General features: G+C 45.9%; 1 protein-coding gene across 2 annotated transcripts; it reads right to left on the bottom strand.

Moving 5' to 3' along the window:
* Positions 1-1,237: 1,237 nt before the first annotated feature.
* On the bottom strand, positions 1,238-17,893 carry GFRA3 (GDNF family receptor alpha 3). 2 transcript variants are annotated; one of them, XM_036847665.1, is made up of 8 exons: positions 17,734-17,893; positions 11,451-11,738; positions 6,628-6,720; positions 5,008-5,320; positions 3,082-3,185; positions 2,780-2,914; positions 2,282-2,370; positions 1,238-2,067 (listed from the first exon to the last, which is right to left on the bottom strand). In XM_036847665.1, the coding sequence occupies exons 1-8, from the start codon at positions 17,807-17,809 to the stop codon at positions 1,978-1,980; spliced, it is 1,188 nt and encodes a 395-aa protein (XP_036703560.1). In that variant the 5' UTR covers positions 17,810-17,893; the 3' UTR covers positions 1,238-1,977. The 2 variants fall into 2 exon arrangements, with proteins under 2 accessions (XP_036703560.1, XP_036703561.1); XM_036847666.1 differs by having other exon boundaries at positions 1,258-2,067; positions 2,282-2,336.
* Positions 17,894-19,530: the final 1,637 nt, after the last annotated feature.

Raw genomic sequence — 19,530 nt, forward strand, 5'->3', positions numbered from 1 at the left:
CAGAGAAAAACAGGAAGATAACCAAATACCCATCAATACAGAACTGGTTAAATAAACTATGTATGTAGTAATATACCTTCATACAAGTCCATGTTATGCAGCTGATAAAAAGGACAATGTATTTTGAGCTCTACTCATGGACGTTGAAAAGTGTCTGTGACTTACACTTTGATAAGCAGTCTCTGACCTCACTTATATAAAATTATACATACTCATAGATTCTCATGTGCACAGATGTACAGGGAGTAGTTTGGAAGTTTGAGAATGGGATTTTAAAGATTTTAATTTTCTTCTTTATAACTATCTGTATTGTCCAAATTCTCTACAAAAACCATATGCTGTAACTGCTCACTTTTTTGAGTTCTATTTATCAGGCACAATGCTTTCACATGGATTATCTCATTCCTTGTGAGGTAGGTGCTCCACCTTTTCATGTTACAGATGTAGATAGTGAGCCCCAGAGAGGTTAAGCCCAAGGTCACGTAGCTAGTGAAGAATTAAATGAATTATGAATGTATTTGCACATAGTAGGGGCACAGTAGTACTTGGCACACAGTAGGGGCTCAGTAAATGAGGGTTATTATTACAATTATTGTACAGTACTCAGCACACTGCACTGTTCTTATTGACTGTCTTGTCAGTTCCCCTGCTCTGATGTGTAAAAGGCTTGAAAATAGGATCTGCAAATAGGATTACCTTGGAATCTCCCACATCCAGCACAGTGTCTTGGAGAGCCAGCACTCATCAGATGCTTTTGGAAAGAGTGAGTGAATGAATTAACAGACAAATTTCTACAGCCCTATAAATATATTTTCCCAACTACTTTGGATGGGTAGCTGTTTCCTTATCCCAACTGGATTGCACATGAGTTCAAGGACCAGTCTCTCCTTTCCTCCAGCCCCCATTATGGTATGCAGCAGACCGATAACACAAGCAGGTGTTCAAATGCTGCGGTTGACTATGGACCCTCCCCCCTCAGCTCTGTGGCAGATCCCAGGCAGCATCCCCAAAATGGCTGGAGCTGGAACAGGTACCCGGTCCACAGCCTCACATAAGTTATTTTTCTTCCAACTCCATGTCAAGTACACAGAGAGGCTGAGAGACTTGCCTGGGGGTCACATAGCATCTGGTGGCAGGGTTGCTGTGTCTCCTAGATCACCTGGCCTGTGCTCTTGTGTCTGTAACACCCCCAGTTCTATATAAATTCACAGTATGAGACAATGGGAAAAGAGAAAAGTTTTAAGTTAAAATGTTTAATCATGATCCAAGAGGCTAAGGGGACTTTGGGACAGTAGCAGGAAGAAAGCAAGGCCCATATGCTCCAGCTCCTGAGGCTCAAATGTTCTGTAGGATCCCCGGGCAGGCAGTAGGTTCCCATCCCCCATTCAGAGGAGGAGACAAGGGGCCAAGAGTCTTGCTCCAGCTTTCCTCACCATGAGGAATGTCTTTCTAGGTTGCTTCAGAACACCCAGCCCTGCCTACCTGGAGAATGCAAGAAAGCGTGACTGATTTGTTAGAGCCTGGGTGATCCCGGTGGGCAGAAGAAAGGAGTAAGGAGAGAGCCTGGTAGAGCTGGACACCACCAGAAGATATGGCTAAAGTCCTAAGGAGGGGCAGCCTGAGTCAGAAGTGAAGGGAATGACTCTGGCGGTCCAGTGGTTAGGACTCCGAGCTTTCACTGCCCAGGGCCCAGTTCAATCCCTGGTCGGGGAACTAAGATCCCAAAAGCCAAGCGGCATGGCCAAAAACAACAACAACAAAACAAAACAAAACAAAAAAAGAAGTGAAGGGAATGAGAACTAGGCTAGTCAGCTTCTACTGTGGCCTAATCTGGAGTCGACTGGAGGTGTTGGGTGGGGTCAGGGTTGCCATGCTGTGTACCGAACCTCCTTCCTGATGCTGTCCTTTCCTCACCCCTTGCAGGCTGCAGGTCAGCTGGGTGTGGTAGAGGGGAAGAGAGCCCCCAGGGAAGTCCAGCTACCAGAGGCTCAGGAGCAGAATCAAGGTAAGTGTAAAGGAGAAAAGAGAGGGCACCCAGGGCTGTGGCCTCAGAGCAGGGTTTTTGTTCTGTGGAAAAAATAAAATGGAGTCAGCTCCACCCTTTTCACCACCTTAGCCTCAGTCAAGGCCTGTCCTCCTCCCCTGAGGTGTCCGCTAGAGGTCTAAAGGATTCATGACCACAAGGAGTTCAACGCCCCCATCCAACCTCTTGCCTGCCTTGTCTGGGTTTCCCCCAGCTGGTCCAGTAAAGGTAGGAGGGGTGTAACAGAGGAGGCCCTACCTGGCGTTCCATCGGGGAAAAGGTAGAGGCTGTCCAGTCCTGGGAGAAGAGTTGCCTGTGAAAATGCATCTTAGCTGCAATGGCCTCCACTGAGGAGAGGAGAGAAGGAAGACTGAAAGCAGGCAGATGCTGGAGATCTCTCAGGCTCCCAAAGAAGGAAAGGGTATGTCTCAGGGACCCTGGGATATACAAGGGTGGGTGGGTGGCAGCTGGGAATGGGATATTATCTCATTCTGCTTGCTATTCCTTGAGCTGAAGAGTGTCCCTAGGGCCCAGGCAAGTGAAGAGGCAGCTTGGCTGGGGATGGGGGTGGGTCACTCAGAGAATGGGAGAAGGCAGAAAGGCCCAGGCTGGGGAGATGTAAGCCTGTGCTGAGGAGGGGGCTGCTCTGTCTGCAGGAGATGAATGGAACCAGTGGTCCACAGAGCTGACCCTTTCCCTCTCCCTGGGTCAAGCTGAGCCAGCCATGGGGGCTGGGAGCAGGTGGAGAGCACTCACTGAGGCAGGGGTTTCGGGAGAAGGACTCTTCCAGCCGCTCACACTCCTCCTGCAGATTGCCACTGCCTCGGCAGGTGCAGCTTAAGGCAACACTGGCATTGACATTGCTGACAAAGTTGGGAGTCATGGCAGTCCCTATGGGGTGAAAAGAGGATTGTCAGTGCCTAAGCCAACCCTACCTTCAGCTCCCATCCTCTCCCACCTGTCTCAGGACCACTCCATGGGGGTTCAGTCTCCAGAGCATTTTCACGCCCCCAGGCTGGCCAACCTGTAGGTTTCCTAAACATGCCCCCCAGCCTCACCAATCAGCCCCATGTATGCTCGCAGACATTTGGACTGCTCTGTTGCACAGGTCCCTAGGATGTCCATGGGATGGCAGTGGGTCTGAAAATCCGCCAGGCGCGATCTGGAAGAAGGGAAATTTTAAGAGTCCCTGTTGATGGTCTGGCCTGCAGCCTTCACCTTGCCACAGTGTCACCTTGCTGCCCCTTTAGTTGAGATGTCCATCTTCATGCCAAATCTGCCTCTGCCTTTTTCAGAGCCTGGCCCATGGCTTCCTCCTCAGCGAAGCCTGCTCCTGTCACAATTAAATGCACCATCACCCCAGCCTCCACAGCATATCACTTTGAATTTGGGCTCCACAATCCCTAATTATGAAATCTCAGGCAGTTTCTTTAGCCTCAATTTCCTTGACAGTAAATAGAGATGAAAATAACACTACCTTGCGGATTTTTGTGAGGATGAAGTAAGAGAATACATGTATAGCATTTAACACAGTGCCTGGTATACAGTGAGTGTTCAGTAAATGTTAGATATTATTATTTTTAACACTCATACTACAATAGGTAAAGCTGGTTATCTTCAGGGGATGGAATTATGAGTGTATTTTTGTGTGTATATTTGTGCACTTTTCCTTACATTTTGCCTTGTGTTAGATTGGTGGTTTACTTATCTGTCATCCCCACTCAGTTGCAAACTCCTTGAAGGAAGGGAGAGTATCTTAGTCATCTAGCCCATCACTTGTTATGTAACAGTAATAGTAATATTGGGTTGGCCAAAAAGTTCGTTCGGGTTTTTTACATTAAAAACCCAAAAGAACTTTTTGGCCAACCCTTAGCTCCCAGCATAATAACAGGCAGCATAACAGAGCCTTTAGGAGCACAGGCTCTAGGCCACACTTCCTATGAAGGAAATCCAAACCTCATTAACAAACCTGACTTACTACCTAGGTGAATTTGAGCAAGTTATTTAACCTTTCTCTGCTGTGGTTTCTTCATCTGTAAACTGAGGATGATAAAAAAATAGTAATAGGGCTTCCCCGGTGGCACAGTGGTTAAGAATCTGCCTGCCAATGCAGGTGACACAGGTTCGAGCCCTGGTCTGGGAAGATCCCACATGCCGCGGAGCAACTAAGCCCGTGTGCCACAACTACTGAGCCTGCACTCTAGAGCCCGCAAGCCACAGCTATTGAAGCCCACGTGCCACAACTACTGAAGCCTGTGCTTCGAGCCCATGCTCCACAACAAGAGAAGCCAGCACAATGAGAAGCCCGCACAATGCAACAAAGAGTAGCCCCCGCTCGCCGCAACTAGAGAAAGTCCACGTGCAGCAACAAAGACCCAATGCAGCCAAAAATAAATAAATAATTTTTTTAAAAAAAGTAATAATAGCAACTATCTTATAGGGTTCTTGTGAAGCTTAGATAAATTAATAGATGTTAAGTACTTAAAATAGTACTTAGCCCATAGTAAGTAAGTACTCAGTAAGTGTTAGTATTATGATTTTTGAGAGCTCCATGTAATATCTTACAGAAGAGGAAGTGGGACTCAGAGAGGTAAAGTAACTTGCCCAAGGTTACAGAGAAGTAAGTGGTAGAACCAGGTTGCAAAACAAGGTTGGTGTCTGATTTTGTTTACCTGGAGAGAAAAAAGACTGTTAAGAAATGCTCCCCGAATTATGGTAGATTACCTCCAGGTGATGGGTTTTGAGTGATATTTTAACACTGTTTTATATTTCCTGAAGTTTTTACACTCTTTCTATATAATTTTATTTTATTATATTTTATTTTTTTTAGAAAAGAGTTTCAGAAAGTATCCAGGGTAACTACATGGTAAGGTCGGTTCACGGTGCCTTGCGGCAGGGAGGGTGGTTCAGACCCAGCCCTGCCCAGGAAGGAGGCGCGGAAGGAGTGGTGTCCACCCCATCCGCCCGCACCCAGCACCCGGCACCTGCACAGCGGGTCGGACACGCATATGTGCCACAGCTCCAGGCAGCTGGGGGCCTCCGACGGCAGTGAGCAGCTGGGGGCGATGGTGTTGCGCCGGCGCTGCCCGCAACCCTGGTCGGTGGGCGCGCACGGACACAGCAGCAGGCCCTGAGCGTGGGGCTCCGACGCCTTCTCGAAGAAGGAGCGCAGCTGCCTTTGGCAAGTGTGGCGCTGGCAGCGGGACCCGGAGCACGCCTCCCCGTATGCCTTGCGCAGCCGGTCACACTTGTCATTAAGAGTGCACAGCATGGCGAACTTGAGGCAGAGGTCCGAGTCTGGGGGGAGAGGGGCACCAAGTCAGCGGTCCTCTCTGCAGACCTGCAGCCCAGCCTCCCCAGGAATCCCGGCAACCCTCTGATTTCACAAGGACGGTAGTGGGAAGGCACACCTATCAGGGAGGACTGCCCCGAATAAGGCCTTTCCCTCTACCCACAAACAGTATCTGGTATTCGTGAGCCTCTCCCATCCTGCTCCTCTGCTTGCCTAGGTTTAAAAAAAAAAAAAGCCATATACATCTAACCAAACCCTTTCCTCAGTCCTATGCAATGAGTGAGATCCCATGGTGGAAACTGTAACCAAGAGGCCCTACAACATTCTAAAGTACTTTCTGGGGAATTCCCTGGCAGTTCAGTGGTTAGGGCTCCCCACTTTCACTTCTGAAGCGTTCCATCCCTGGTGGGGGAACTAGGATCCTGCAATCCTCCTGGTGCAGAAAAGTACTTTCTGGATTGTCCACAGCAGATGCAACCAAATTCTATTTAGGATTTTGGTTCTGCAACTGTCTATTCTGCCCATCTTTCATTGATTGATGCATGCATAAAACCCCCCATACTCTGAGCCTTGGGAAATTATGGTGATATTTCTATTAACAGAATATTCCAGCAGTCAGAACAATGGAGTAACTGGAATAGGTTACTCCCAGATTCCCTGTAACCTAGAGTTTGTAATACATAAATCTCTATGCTTTTCTCTCAAAATTCTAATACAGTACTGACTGTACAATAAAGCTCACATCTTTCTCAAAAAGAGAGTGCATGTGTGTGTTCCTTTCCAATTAATACAACAGCCTCACTTTCCTGAAAGACATGCATCATGGTCCTTGCCAGACAGATGGCTCCGCACCCTGAGTCACCCCTGAGGAGTCACGCTCTCTCTCACCATTTTCCCTGCCCAACACCTCGCCCATCCCATTAGAATGGTTGAGAACAAGCAATTTCCTAGTCTTCAGGGACAAAAAGCTACTTTCCTGGCTGCCTCGAATTAGGGTAAATACTCCATTTCAGCACTTTTTTTTCTGGGACTGCTGCCACTCCCACCAAACCCTTTGTAGAGATCCACCTTTTGCAACCAGGGAGCTCTAATGGGCTCTCTTGGAATACCTCCCTAATAACTATTGCTCTGTGTTGACTTGTGAGACTAGATCATGCGGCATAGCTCAGACTCTCACCCTGAGAGTGCTTCTTTAGCTACCTGGCAGGCTAGAACTCTCCCCCTTCATTCTCCCAGCTTGTGTTCCCCACCAGCCACCCTTCCCTCAGGGTCCAGGCCCTCCCATATCCCAGCCCCAGCTTGCCTTCCACACCTGGTTTGAGCATGTTCAGTTTGCTGAGATTCATTTTCCAGGGTTTTCTGGTCACTGTGTCTTCATAGGGAGAGACATCCAGCTCATAGTCACCTAGAGACAAGATGGGGAGCACCAGAATCCTGAGGATGGGGCTGGGGGTGGGAGCAGGAGGGATTGAGGCTGCTGAAGAAAAAGAAAAGGCACAGTCTCTACCTAAATAGCTGCACGCTGGGCAGAGGAGAGAAAAAGAACAGGGCCATAAAGGTATAGGCTAGGCTTGACAAACAAACTGGGTTTAATGGTAAGAATAATAAAGCTACTGTTTGTTGAGCACACTGTGTAGTGGGCACTATGGTGCAAGTGGAAAAAAAAAAAATATATATATATACATACAATTTCACTTAGTCTTCATAGAAGTCTTTGGGTAGGTAAAGGGAAACTGAGGATAAGAGAGGTTAATGCACTTGCTCAAGTTCACATAAGCTAGTAAATGGAGCCGGGATTTGAAACCTGGATTACCTGACTTCACAGTCTCTGCTCCTAACTCCTACAAATATTGCCTGTAGGCACATAAGCAGGCAAGGGGACTCTGTCTTGTTTTCTCTTGCTATTGGAGAAGGGGCAGTGGTGGACTCTGTTCCAGGCCTGACCACTTGGCTATGGAGATGCATTGCATGCTGAGGTGATGCAAATGAGACTAGGTCTGGAACTGAACCTGACTGAGAAAAGCAGAGAAGGGAGAGAAATGATCTGAAAGGAAACACATCTCTTTCAAACACCCCATCGGGCTGTGGGCTCCTTAAGACCTTATAAAATCACTAGGTCTTATAAAATCACTGCATACACAACATTGTTAACCAACTATACTTCAATTAAAAAAACAAGATCACTGCATAGCTCATACGCATGGTAGGTGCTCAATAAATGTTGAAGACAGAGGTGAGCTTGCAGGGATGTCACCCAATAGGCCTTTGTGAATATGTCTTTAGGAGGGAAGGGATATAGATGATATCAAGCAAACAGGAAAGGATGGTTTGGATGCTTGTAAAGACCTGGGAGCTCCCAAGGGAAAAGAGGAGGAGACAAGAGGATTCAGGGAGAAGTCTCAGTGGAAGTTCTAAAAGAGAAGTGATTAGGATGAGGAGTGGAAATCAGGGAACAAGGAGAGTTTGTTTCCAATTGCTTGCTGTGGGAGGATTATACAACCTCACCTGTTGCCTTGTGACTTTTAGGTCCCCATGAGAGGACTGTACTTTCCCACGCCACTGTAAGGCTTGGCCATGTGACTTGCTTTGGCCTGTGGATTGTGAGCTAAAGAGGCAAAATCACCTCTAAGTTTCAAGAACTATCATGTGATCCTGCTTGGCTCTTTTCCATCTACCATCCTGGATCCTCAAATGAAGAAGACAGGTGGAGCAAAGACAAAACCAACTCATGGGACTTCCCTGGTGGCGCAGTGGTTAAGAATCTGCCTGCCAATGCAGGGGACACGGGTTCGATCCCTGGTCCAGGAAGATCCCACATGCCGTGGAGCAACTAAGCCCGTGCGCCACAACTACTGAGCCTGCGTTCTAGAGCCCGCGCTCTAGAGCCCGCGAGCCACAACTACTGAAGCCCACATGCCTAGAGCCCGTGCTGCGCAACAAGAGAAGCCAGCACAATGAGAAGCCCGCGCACCGCAACGAAGACCCAACACAGCCAAAAATAAATAAATAAATAAAAACAAAATTGTCCTCCAAAGCCAACTCACGGAAGCCCACAGCAGATGTGTAACATGAACAAAAGATATATTTTTGTTGGTAAAAGCCAGAGATTTGGGGTTGGTTGCATAATGTAGCAAATTCTTATTAAAAACATAATTGGTCATATAATGGAATCTAAAAATATAAAATGGTTCTGATGCACCTAGGGGCAGGACAGGAATAAAGACGCAGACATAGAGAGTGGACTTGAGGACACGGGGAGGAGGAAGGGTAATCTGTGATGCAGTGAGAGAGTAGCATTGACATATATACACTACCAAATGTAAAATAGCTAGCTAGTGGGAAGCAGCTGCATAGCACAGGGAGATCAGCTCAGTGCTTTGTGACCACCTAGAGGGTTGGGACAGGGAGGGTGGGAGGGAGACACAAGAGGGAGGGGATATGGGGATATATGTATACATATAGCTGATTCACTTTGTTATACAGCAGAAACTAACGTAACATTGTAAAGCAATTATACTCCAATAAAGATGTTAAAAAATGTAATTGGTATCTAGAAATGGAGTGCTGAAGTAACAAAAAAAGATCTAAAATAAATGGTATTGGCTTTGGGACTAGGTAGTGGGTGGTGAATAAGCTGTTACTGGGGGCTGGGAAGATGGCAGCCCTCATTATGCAGTGGCAAAGCATTTGGTAAAATCGTTGCCTGCAATAACTTGGAAGGAAGATGATGTACTGAGTGAGCTTGTGCTTTAAGGGGAAGAAGCTGAGAAGCTGAAGATTACTAATATGTCTTGATTGGTGATAGCCACACTTGGCATGGTACTACGAGAAAGATATAAGCTCAGAGAACTGACCAGTTTACACACAGAGAGGAAACAGAAAAGAAAGAATACAGAAATTCTAGGACCTGCAAAATTAAGAAATGCAACTCCTTCTCATATTCAAATGGTAAAAGGTAAAATTGAAAAATTCATTGAGTAATAAGGTCGATTACAACTCAGCCTTGGGGCAAAGACCAATTCAAGTTTGTGGCTATCATGCCCTTTGTGGAGATCTCTCTGTTAAGACAGTATCCAATAAATCCTGCCTGTTGGACAAATGTTCTCAGGGAAAAAAGACTAAGATAGTGGCTCTCCCACAGAAGCTTGATAAGGGCAAGGTACCTCTAATTAGGTCTCAAAAGAGATGTATGTCTTGAAAGGGATTATAGGAAAGGCTACTGGCACATGAGGTGACAGAAATCAGACATAAAACGCAATTATGTTTTGAGAGAGTTGTACTGCTAAGAGACACCAGCCTGGATTAAAAGAGACTCTATTTGAGACTTAAGATGCTCCAACATTCCTCAGGTAGGAAGCAAGTGGAGAATGCTACTCAGTCCCTAAGGAGGTCATAGTCTCCAATGCCCTTTCCAGATGTAGCCCAAGAAAATAATGGAAAACGAAGGACATCCCAGGGGGCTGGGAAACTCCTGGGCTTTTTGCTCCCCAATGAGCAAAAGCAGGGCCTTATTAAAGAGCAATCCCTACTCCCAGAGAAGACAGCCCTTGCAACAATTGTGTGGCAGGACTTCAGAACTGCTGTGAATCAACGTCTGCTGTGTGCTTCCCATTACTCCTCTTTCTGGGAGAGTTTGTTGCGCTTCTCCTGTCCCCATTCCATTACTATATATTGAGTATAGATGGGAAGCAGATGACTTTTTTTTTTTTAATTTATCTATTTATCTGTATTTTTGGCTGTGTTGGGTCTTCATTGCTGTGCGCAGGCTTTCTCTAGTTACAGCGAGCGGGGCTACCCTTCATTGAGGTGCACGGGCTTCTCATTGTCGTGGCTTCTCTTGTTGCAGAGCATGGACTCTAGGCGTGCGGGCTTCAGTAGTTGTGGCACGCGGGCTCTAGAGTGTAGGCTCAGTAGTTGTGGTGCAGGGGCTTAGTTGCTCTGCGGCATGTGGGATCTTCCCGGGCCAGGGCTCGAACCCCTGTCCCCTGCATTGGCAGGTGGATTCTTAACCATTGCGCCACCAGGGAAGCCCAGCAGATGACTTTTTAGTGCATAGGTTTCTAGATTAAGAGAAACCACATCCAGACCTGATATAGAAATTATCACAAGATCCTAGACTTGGAGCCTGATGTCCTGCTTAGATGGAATTCTTAGGCACCTTCCTTAGAAAGTGAGTAGGTATATTTTGCTTGTGAAAGGGAGGGAAATGAATGACCAACTGGTGGACTATGGTAGATTGCATTATTGTTTACAATTATTTTTGTCCTCCCTGTAAGACTATACATCCTCATTTATTGCCATGTGATTTTCAGTGTCCCCTGTGGGAGGAGTATACTTCCCCTTCCCACTGATGTCAGGTTTGACCACGTGATTTGCTTTGTCAATGGAATGTGAGCAGAAGTATTTTATGTAACATCTGAGCAGAAGCTTTTAAAGGCATCAAATGGTTCTGCCATTGCTCATTTCCCTCTGTCATGAGAAGGGAACATCCCAGGTAGAGGCTGTACTGGATCCCAGAATGAAGAGGACACATAACACAGCCAAGACAGAACATGAGCAAGAACTTAACCTTTGTTTTACGAGACCCTGTTGTGTTACTGCAGCGTAGTCTAGTAAAAGCTGACTGATACAGAAAGGGATCTCGAGAGTCAGAGGAAGCTCCTCTCTTTGGCTCTTCCAGTGCCTTCCGTCTTTCACCATCTCGTCTGGTTAATGAATATCCTCTCTGTTAAAGGCTGGACCAGGACACTGCCTCCCAGTCTCTCTGAACCTATGGATTATGTTGTATTTGCAGCCTGTTTATGAGTTAAGACCATTTCCCTCCATTTCCTCTCCATATCCGTCTGTTCCAGGAGCTCCCCATGTTGGGCCTTAGCCTGGTTCAGAGACCTTCCAAGAGGCAGCTACGTGTTTCCAGATTAAAAAAAAGGGGGAAGTAGTGAGAAGGGAGGGCAGTACTGTGGGGCCCAAAAGCATACTGCCAATTCCTCCTTCCATTTTTTACTGACGTCAAATGCAGAGCTTCATTATCATCCCTGTCAGAATCTACCATGTGGCCCATATCCAGCAGGATTAAAAAACAACTCCCAAGAGCCATCTTCCCTAGCTTAGCCCACTCTAGGATAGGGGCCTCACCAAGGCTACGGGCAGGGTGAACGGTCCAGTAGATGTCCAGGCAGGTAGCTTGGTTCTTCATGCGCCGATGGCATGTGCAGCTCATCAGAGAGCTATTCCTGAGCTGTTGTGCTGCCTCCATGCAGTCCTCAGGGACCGAAGGCTCCTCTGCAGGTGATGAGGTGCTTATACTAGAGGCACAGGAATTCAAGTAGTGGTAGGTAGCATTGCAAGTGGGATCGGCCTGGCACTTCCTCCTGGCCTGGATACAGCTGTTCATGAGCCGGCCTTCTGTGGGGAAGTGGTCCCCTATGGAGGGAGAGAGACCAAATGAGGCTCACATAAAGTCAGAGTAGCTGTCTGGGAGAACCTAGTCATAAGGTAGGGTGGGGGGATTCTGGATGAAATGTTTAGCAGGAAAGTCTTGGGGTGGCACAAAGGCCTTTAGTGGGGAGAAAGAAGTCCAGTAGGAGTAGAGGGTCTGCAGCTGTCACAATCTGGACAGAAGAGATCAGGCTCAAGAAGAGGTGGGGGTTTGATGAAGACAAGCTGCTCAGCCTCCTGGGAGGGGGAGGGGGACATTATTTGAAGCTGAGCCTGACGGCCCAGCCAGGCACTGGGAAGAGGGCCCTGAGCAGAGCTATGCCATGGACAGGGCTAGCATCATAACCAGAGAGTTGAGAATGTGCATGGGAGTGCTAAATGACAGTTAGCAACAACTCTGAGTCTTCCATTAAAAGTCACTTAAGGGGAATTCTCTGGCGGTCCAGTGGTTAGGACTCGGCACTTTCACTGCCGGGGCCCAGGTTTGATCCGTGGTCAGGGAATGAAGATCCTACAAGCCGCGCAGCGTGGCAAAAAAAAAAAAAAAAGTCACTTAAAAATACCTTACAGTGGGAACTGGTTGGGGTTGGGGTGGGGGCCTTTTATAGATTCTGTCACTCACTCAGGAATATCAAGGTTGGTTATAGTTCAGCTCTGGAGAAAGGCCCTGCACCCTAGGACTTAGGGTCCCTATCAAGTGGTAATAGCACACCATCATCCCCCAGTTTTTCAAGGCAGAACATCTAGGAGTCATTCTGAATTCTTCTCTTTCCTTCACATTCTATGTTCAATCCATTAAGTCCTGTCAACTCCACTACATATCTGGAATCTGTCCGCTTCTCTCCACATCTATCACCACCTCCTTAGCTCAAGCCACCATCAACTCTTGTCTGAACTAGTTGAGAGTCCTTATTGGTCTCAGTGATTCCACCTTCCAAATTCATTCTACCATACCATTCAGCCATCTTTTTTTGCTTTCCAGCTTTATGGAGATATAATTGACATACGACATTGTTTAAGCTTTAGGTATACAACATGGTGATTTATGCATATATATTGTAAAATGTTACCACAATAAGATTAGATGTGTTAACAATAAGATGTGTTAAGATTAATACATCCTTCACTTCACATAATTACCTTTCTTTTTGTTGTTGCATTCATCTTTTTTAAGAACTTTTTTAGGTTGGAAAACATTTTTATTGGGGTAAAATTCATGCCTGGCGATCATTCTGAAATGTATAGAAATAGTAAATCACTATGTTGTACACCAGGAACATAGTACTGTAGGTCAATTATACTTCAAAAACAAACTCATAGGAAAATAAATCAGATTTGCAGTTACCAGAGGCAGAGGGTGGGGAGGGAGAACTGGATGAAGGTAGTCAAAAGGTACAAACTTTACTTTAAAAAGAAAAAGAGAAAGAAAAAAATTCATGCAACATAAAATTAATTATCTTAAAGGGTACAGTTAAATGGCATTTAGTACATTCACCATGCTATACAACCATCACTTCTAATTCCGATTCATTTTCATCACCCTAATAGGAAGCCCATACCCATTAAACAGTCACTTTCCATTCTCCCTTTCCCCTAGTATCTGGCAACCACTAGCCTGCTTTCTGTCTCTACACATTTACCTATTCTAGTATTTCATGTAAATAGAACCATAAAATATATACTCTTTTGTATGTAGCTTCTTTCACCTAACATGCTGTTTTCAAGGCTCATCCACATTGTGGCATATACCAATATTTCATTCTTTCTTATGAATAATATTTAATTGTATGGATATACCATATTTTGTTTACCTAAACATTAGTTGATGTACATTTGGGTTGTTTCCACCTTTTGGTTATAGTGAACAGTGTTAAGTGAAGAATCATGTACAAGTATTTGCTTGAATACCTGTATTCATTTCTCTTGGGTGTATACGCAGGAGTGGAATTACTGGGTCATACGTAATTCTATGTTTAACTTTTTGATGAACCACCAAATTGTTTTCCACAGTGGCTGCCCCATTTTACATTCCTACTAGCAATGCATGAGGGTGGTTCCAATTGCTCTACTACTTGCCAACTCGTGTTTTCTGTTTTTTGCTCTGTTTTTATAGCCATCCTTGTGGGTGTGAGGTAGTATCTCACTGTGGTTTTCACTTGCATTTCTCTAATAACTAATGATATTGAGCATATTTTCATGTGTTTGTTAGCCATTTGTATATCATGTTTGGTAATAAGTTAATTAAAGTATAACGTACAGAAAAATACATAAATCAAAAGTATATAGTTTAATTTCAAATTATATACACCTGTGTAACCAGATCCCCAGGTAAAGAACCAGAACATACCAGCACCCCAGAAGCCATCTGCCAGTCACCATCTTCCCAACGAAGCAAATATAATACAATATCCTGATTTCTAACATTAGCAATTTGTTTTGCCTGTTTTTCAATCATACAACGTGTGCTTTTGGTGTTTTGGCTTCTTTTGCTCAATATTACGTTTCTGAAATTCACCCACACTGATAAGTATAGTTGTAAATAGCTTATTTTCACTGCTGTATAGCAATCCATTGTGTGAATATAACATAATTCTAATACTGACTAGCATTATATGGGATCATCTCTTAAAAACTGCAAATCAGATGATCTCATTTCTCTGCTTAAATCCCTCCAACAGCTTCCATTGAACTTAGGTTAAGATCTAGTTTACGTGCCTTGGTTTACAAAGCCTTGTAAAGACCTGGTCCCTGCCTACCTCTCTAATCTTACCTCCTAGCTCTCTCTTCCTCTCCCACTTCCCTCCATCTGCACTGGCCTTCTTTCTGTTTTGAATGCTCTTCCACCTGATCTTCACATGGCTGGGCCCTTCCGGTCATTCAGTGTCATCTCACAAAGGCCATCCCCAACCAACCAATGTAAAATAGCCCCCCAGCTACTCTAACACACTGTTGTTCCAATTCTCTGCATAGCACTTATCACCACTTGATATTTTTTTACTTCATTTTTTATTATCTCCCCGGCTAGACTTCCATGTCTATCTTGTCACTACTCTGTTGCCAGTGCCTAGAACAGGGCTTGTTCTTTGTAAGCTCCTACTAATATTTAAAAAATGACCACATAACAGAGACATTTTGTGAGCCACCCTGATAACTTCTCTGGGCCCCTTCTCTTTACTTATAATCAAAGAGTCCCAAAATTAGGAGGGGCCTCTGAGTTTAGGTAGTCCAACCTTCTCTTCCAATCACATAATAATCAATTAGATTACTTATTAAAATGCAGATTTCTGAGCCCTAGCACGAACTACCAAATCAGAACCTCTGGTGATAAAGCCTGGGAATCTGAATTTTAGTAAGTTTACTGGAGAGAATGATGTAACCTAAAGTTTGAGAATTGGTGCCATATCCAATGTGTAAAAAAAGACAGGATCAGTAGTACTGATTTTTCCTTTTGCTTCAGGTTCCAATATGCCTCAGCATGGCATTATTACTCTTTTAATTTAAAAATTTGGTATTTTGTTCATAATCGATTTTTGGTATTAATTTTGATTTTTAAAAAGGGGGTTGGATTAAACCAGAGTTTCTCAATGCACGGGATGGGGAAGAGAGAGGATGGGCCCCTTTTGGGGGTGTATCAGAATTTCCAAAGGGAATGTGTGGTTCAAAAAAGCATATTTACAGACCTACTAGAGAATGGACTTGAGGATACAGGGAGGGAGATGGGTAAGCTGGGACAAAGTGAGAGAGTGGCATGGACATATATACACTACCAAACGTAAAATAGATAGCTAGTGGGAAGCAGCCGCATAGCACAGGGAGATCAGCTCGGTGCTTTGTGACCACCTAGAGGGGTGGGATAGGGAGGGTGGGAGGGAGGGAGACACAAGAGGAAAGAGATATGGGGACATCTGTATATGTATAACTGATGCACTTTGTTATAAAACAGAAACTAACACACCATTGTAAAGCAATTATACTCCAATGAAGATGTTAAAAAAAATCACATAAAAAAATGCATATTTGACAATTTCATATGTGGAAGATGAACAAAAAAACTTTTTTTAATGCAACTAGTTTTTTTATTAAATTTTTTATTTTATATTGGAGTATAGTTGATTAACAATGTGTTAGTTTCAGGTGCACAGCAAAGTGATTCAGTTATACATATACATGTATCTATTCTTTTTCAAATTATTTTCCTATTTGGGCTGTTAAATAATATTGAGCAGAGTTCCCTGTGCTATACAGTAGCACTTGTTGGTTATCCATTTTAAATATAGCAGTGTGCACATGTCAATCCCAAACTCCCTAACTATTCCTCCCTCCAACCCTTCCCACCTGCTAACCATAAGTTCGTTCTCTAAGTCTATGAGTCTGTTTCTGTTCTGTAAGTTCATTTGTATCATTAAAAAAATTCTGAAATTTCAAAATTTATTTAAGGAAGACAGAGTTTTATCTTTATCAAAAAGGGACATGGATTTAAACAGTTTGAGAAATGCTGAATGTTTAAGATGTTACTTCTGGTAGGTACCCAGAAAGTGCTTGCTGAAAGAAGCGTAGCAGGTCCAAGTCTCATTGCTTTAACTGGACTAAACATTGAGTCGTAACAATTTTCAAAAGTAAACCTCTCTCATTTCTAAGCTGATAGTTCACCAAGTCTGAGTAGTAGTAGATTTAAGGGCATTGCAGCTCAACAAAAGAAGGTGGGGGTCATGTTAAGTTTCATCATTAACAGGTGGTAACTTGTTCACTAAATTGGTCATGAGGAAGGTATTTAAAGTTTACCCCTGATCCTGACATACAGCCATACTGTTAGGGTTAGTGAAATTTCCTGGGCAGTCCAATCAGATCGGTGATGTCTTGCTGCTCTGATTTACTAATGAAGTCAGTCTGGACAGACCAATACTTTCCTTCCTTCCTTCCATATCTGTCTCTCAGCCAAGATTGCACTTCTGCAGTCCTACTTTGTGGACTGAGGTCATGTGTAGGATATGTGGTCTCTGACTCACGATTCCCTCCAGGCAGGCTCTGGACAGGAGCCCCACAATGAGATTCCATGCACCCATCCCACTCCCAAAGGCCACATGCATGCTCCTTGGGGGAATGGCATAGTTCTAAAACCCGGCCTTGAACTATGTATTCCACAAAACACCTATTGTGGATTTATAACACGGCAAGGCACTGTGCTGGGCAGCTTGCACGGAAAGGCCATCTTGTCCACTAGTGAGTTTTCTGCTCCAATTAAAATAATAATAAAGTATATCCTGAAGAGGGGGTTTGTTGATGGTGAGCAATATTCTCACCAATATTCACACAACCAAATAATGATGTTGGCAAGTTCTGGGAAGCAGTTTTCAACCTTAATTTGTGACGTCAGTTGTGTTTGTTTGTTTTTTCCGTGCAAGTGCAGAGTGCTAACCACTGGACGGCCAGGGAGTTCCCAATGACAAGTCAGTCCTAACAAAAACTTCTCCAGCTTCACCTGTACCTAGTATCCACTTCCGCAGTCCTTATATGGGGTGGAAGAGGTGAAGCCCACGTGGAGCAAAAGGCAGTCCTACTTCTGACTCTCCCCGCCTCCTAGAGATGCTGTAGTGGTAGTGGCCTGGCTGCTGGCTGTTCTGTGACTGTATAGACGCACCTCAGAAGGGGGAAGAGTGGGAACCAGGAGCGAAGAGATGCTTGGGTGCCCTGGTCATGGCTGGCACTCAATCTACAAGTTCAGTCACTGGACTAGGCGTGGAACCCAGCCCCTTCCTGACACCCTGGGCTTCCTCCTCCAGTTCCCCCGGCTCGGACAGACGGACGCCCCTTACCAGGGAGCAGTGCGGGGCCTGAGACCTCCCTGGGCACTGGTGCCGGGACCCCACCTACACGGTCACCACCACCACTCACCACCACCCCAGCCCCCGCCCCCGCCCCCTCCCCCGCCCCCTCCCGCCCCAGCCGGAGTGGGCTCCGCGGACGCACAGACGACACTCACCCGCTCGGAGCAGCAGCGGCAGCAGCAGCAGCAGGAGCGCAGGCAGCAGCGGTCGTGGGCTCGGGGGGCGTGCCATTGGCGGGGTGCGCACGCCGACTGTCGGCGTCCCAGGGCGCTCTGCCTGCGCCAGACGCGGCGTGCCCTCTCCTCTCGCGCTGGAGCTCTGCGATCGGGGCTCCTCCGCCGGCGCCTCCCACCACCGCCTCCCGCCCCGCCCCGCCTCGCGCGCGCGGCGCCAACACGCTCCCACCCAGGGTCCCGGGCGCCGCCCTCCAACTTCGAAGTGGACGGACGCACCACGCCGACTCTCCTACTGGACCGGCAAGGCGGGGGTGAGGGCGAGCGAGGGCACGCGCCCCGGAGCGGCCGGTCTTTGGCTCTAAAGAGTGCTCCACCCCAGCCGGCCCACATGCTGTCAGCCGCCAACTTCGTTTAGAGGAGGACTTCTACCCAAGACAGTGTGGAAGCTGTCAATGGAAACTCGCCATCTCTGGGGTCCAGATATTTATTTAAAAAAAAAAAAAATCCTGTCTCACTTTCCGGAATCCCCTCTACCACCAAGGAACAACCAACCCAAATGAAATAACAAAACTTGAACAAACGCACAAGGGCACTTGCGTTTCAAGTATATTTTTTCTTTTAGAATTTGCACATCTATGATTTCATTTCGCCTCGTAAATATCTTCAAGGGTGAGATTCGGTTGTTGTTATTAACCCCAAGATTCTGCAAAGATGGGTCCCAGACAGGTGAAATGGCTTTGCTGGGAACAAACCTGAGGCCAGATCCCAGGACCTTTGCCAGACTAGACTCCTCCAAAATTCAGCCCTTTCAGTGTCATGAGGGAGGATGGAAGGATCAAACTTCCCTCAGACTAAATTGTAGAGATTTCCCTGGACAAAAGATCACTGAGAAAGGTGGCTAGAGAGACCATTTAGGAGCCTCATCATTTTCAGATGATGGTTAAGAGACCAAGCTACTCTACCAAGATTAAATACTTAGGAGAACCCAGGACTTCTACTCATAAAGATAAGGGTATTTATTAGACTAATTTATTGAGCTGATTCCCACCTGCTCCCAGGATAAAGACAGAGGCAGAATGACTTGGAAGAATGAGAACTAAATAGTACTTAGAGAAGATGGTAATGAAAGGAATTGGAGGGTTTCCTCCCCTAACCCTCCAGCCAAGCCCTCTCCTACTTCCACAGCCCACCTGGCAGAGGGCCAGGAGGGAGGGTACTGAGAAGTGCAATATAGACCTCTGAGATTTATTGGCTGCTGCTTCTGAATATGGCCATCCTGCTGTGGCCTCTGGGGGGCATTTGCCGATGTAATCAGCCCAGAAAGAGAGTCATTCCAGCCAGAGTGTAAATCACCCTTCACAAAGCTAGGAGAGAGACATGTGGTCCTAGATAAGGAAGGAGACTGATGTGGCCTCTTGTGCCCTTTTCTCCCTTCCCCTGCCCAGGGGGAGCTGATTCCTGAGCTGTAATGCACTTTAAATGGAGTTTATGCTTCATTTTAATCTATATCTGCCCTGCCAGTCTTACAGGAGAGCTGTGAAAGTGAACATCTGGCTCCTCAGCTTTTGTACAGGGCCTGTTTCCCCCTAGTTCCACCCTACCTCTGTGTACCTTTCCCAAGTCCTTCCCTCCAGTAAGATTAGAAAACCTGTGGCTGGGGAGCTGACAGCCCCCACTTTCCACTTCACTCTGGCAATAGTTTCAAAATGGGATTTACAAGGCAAAAGGTAACAATTTCAGGTGGTTGGGATGCTAGGAAAGGGTGCTATGAATCAA

Source organism: Balaenoptera musculus, chromosome 3, assembly GCF_009873245.2.
Source record: "Balaenoptera musculus isolate JJ_BM4_2016_0621 chromosome 3, mBalMus1.pri.v3, whole genome shotgun sequence".
Lineage (NCBI taxonomy): Eukaryota > Metazoa > Chordata > Mammalia > Artiodactyla > Balaenopteridae > Balaenoptera > Balaenoptera musculus.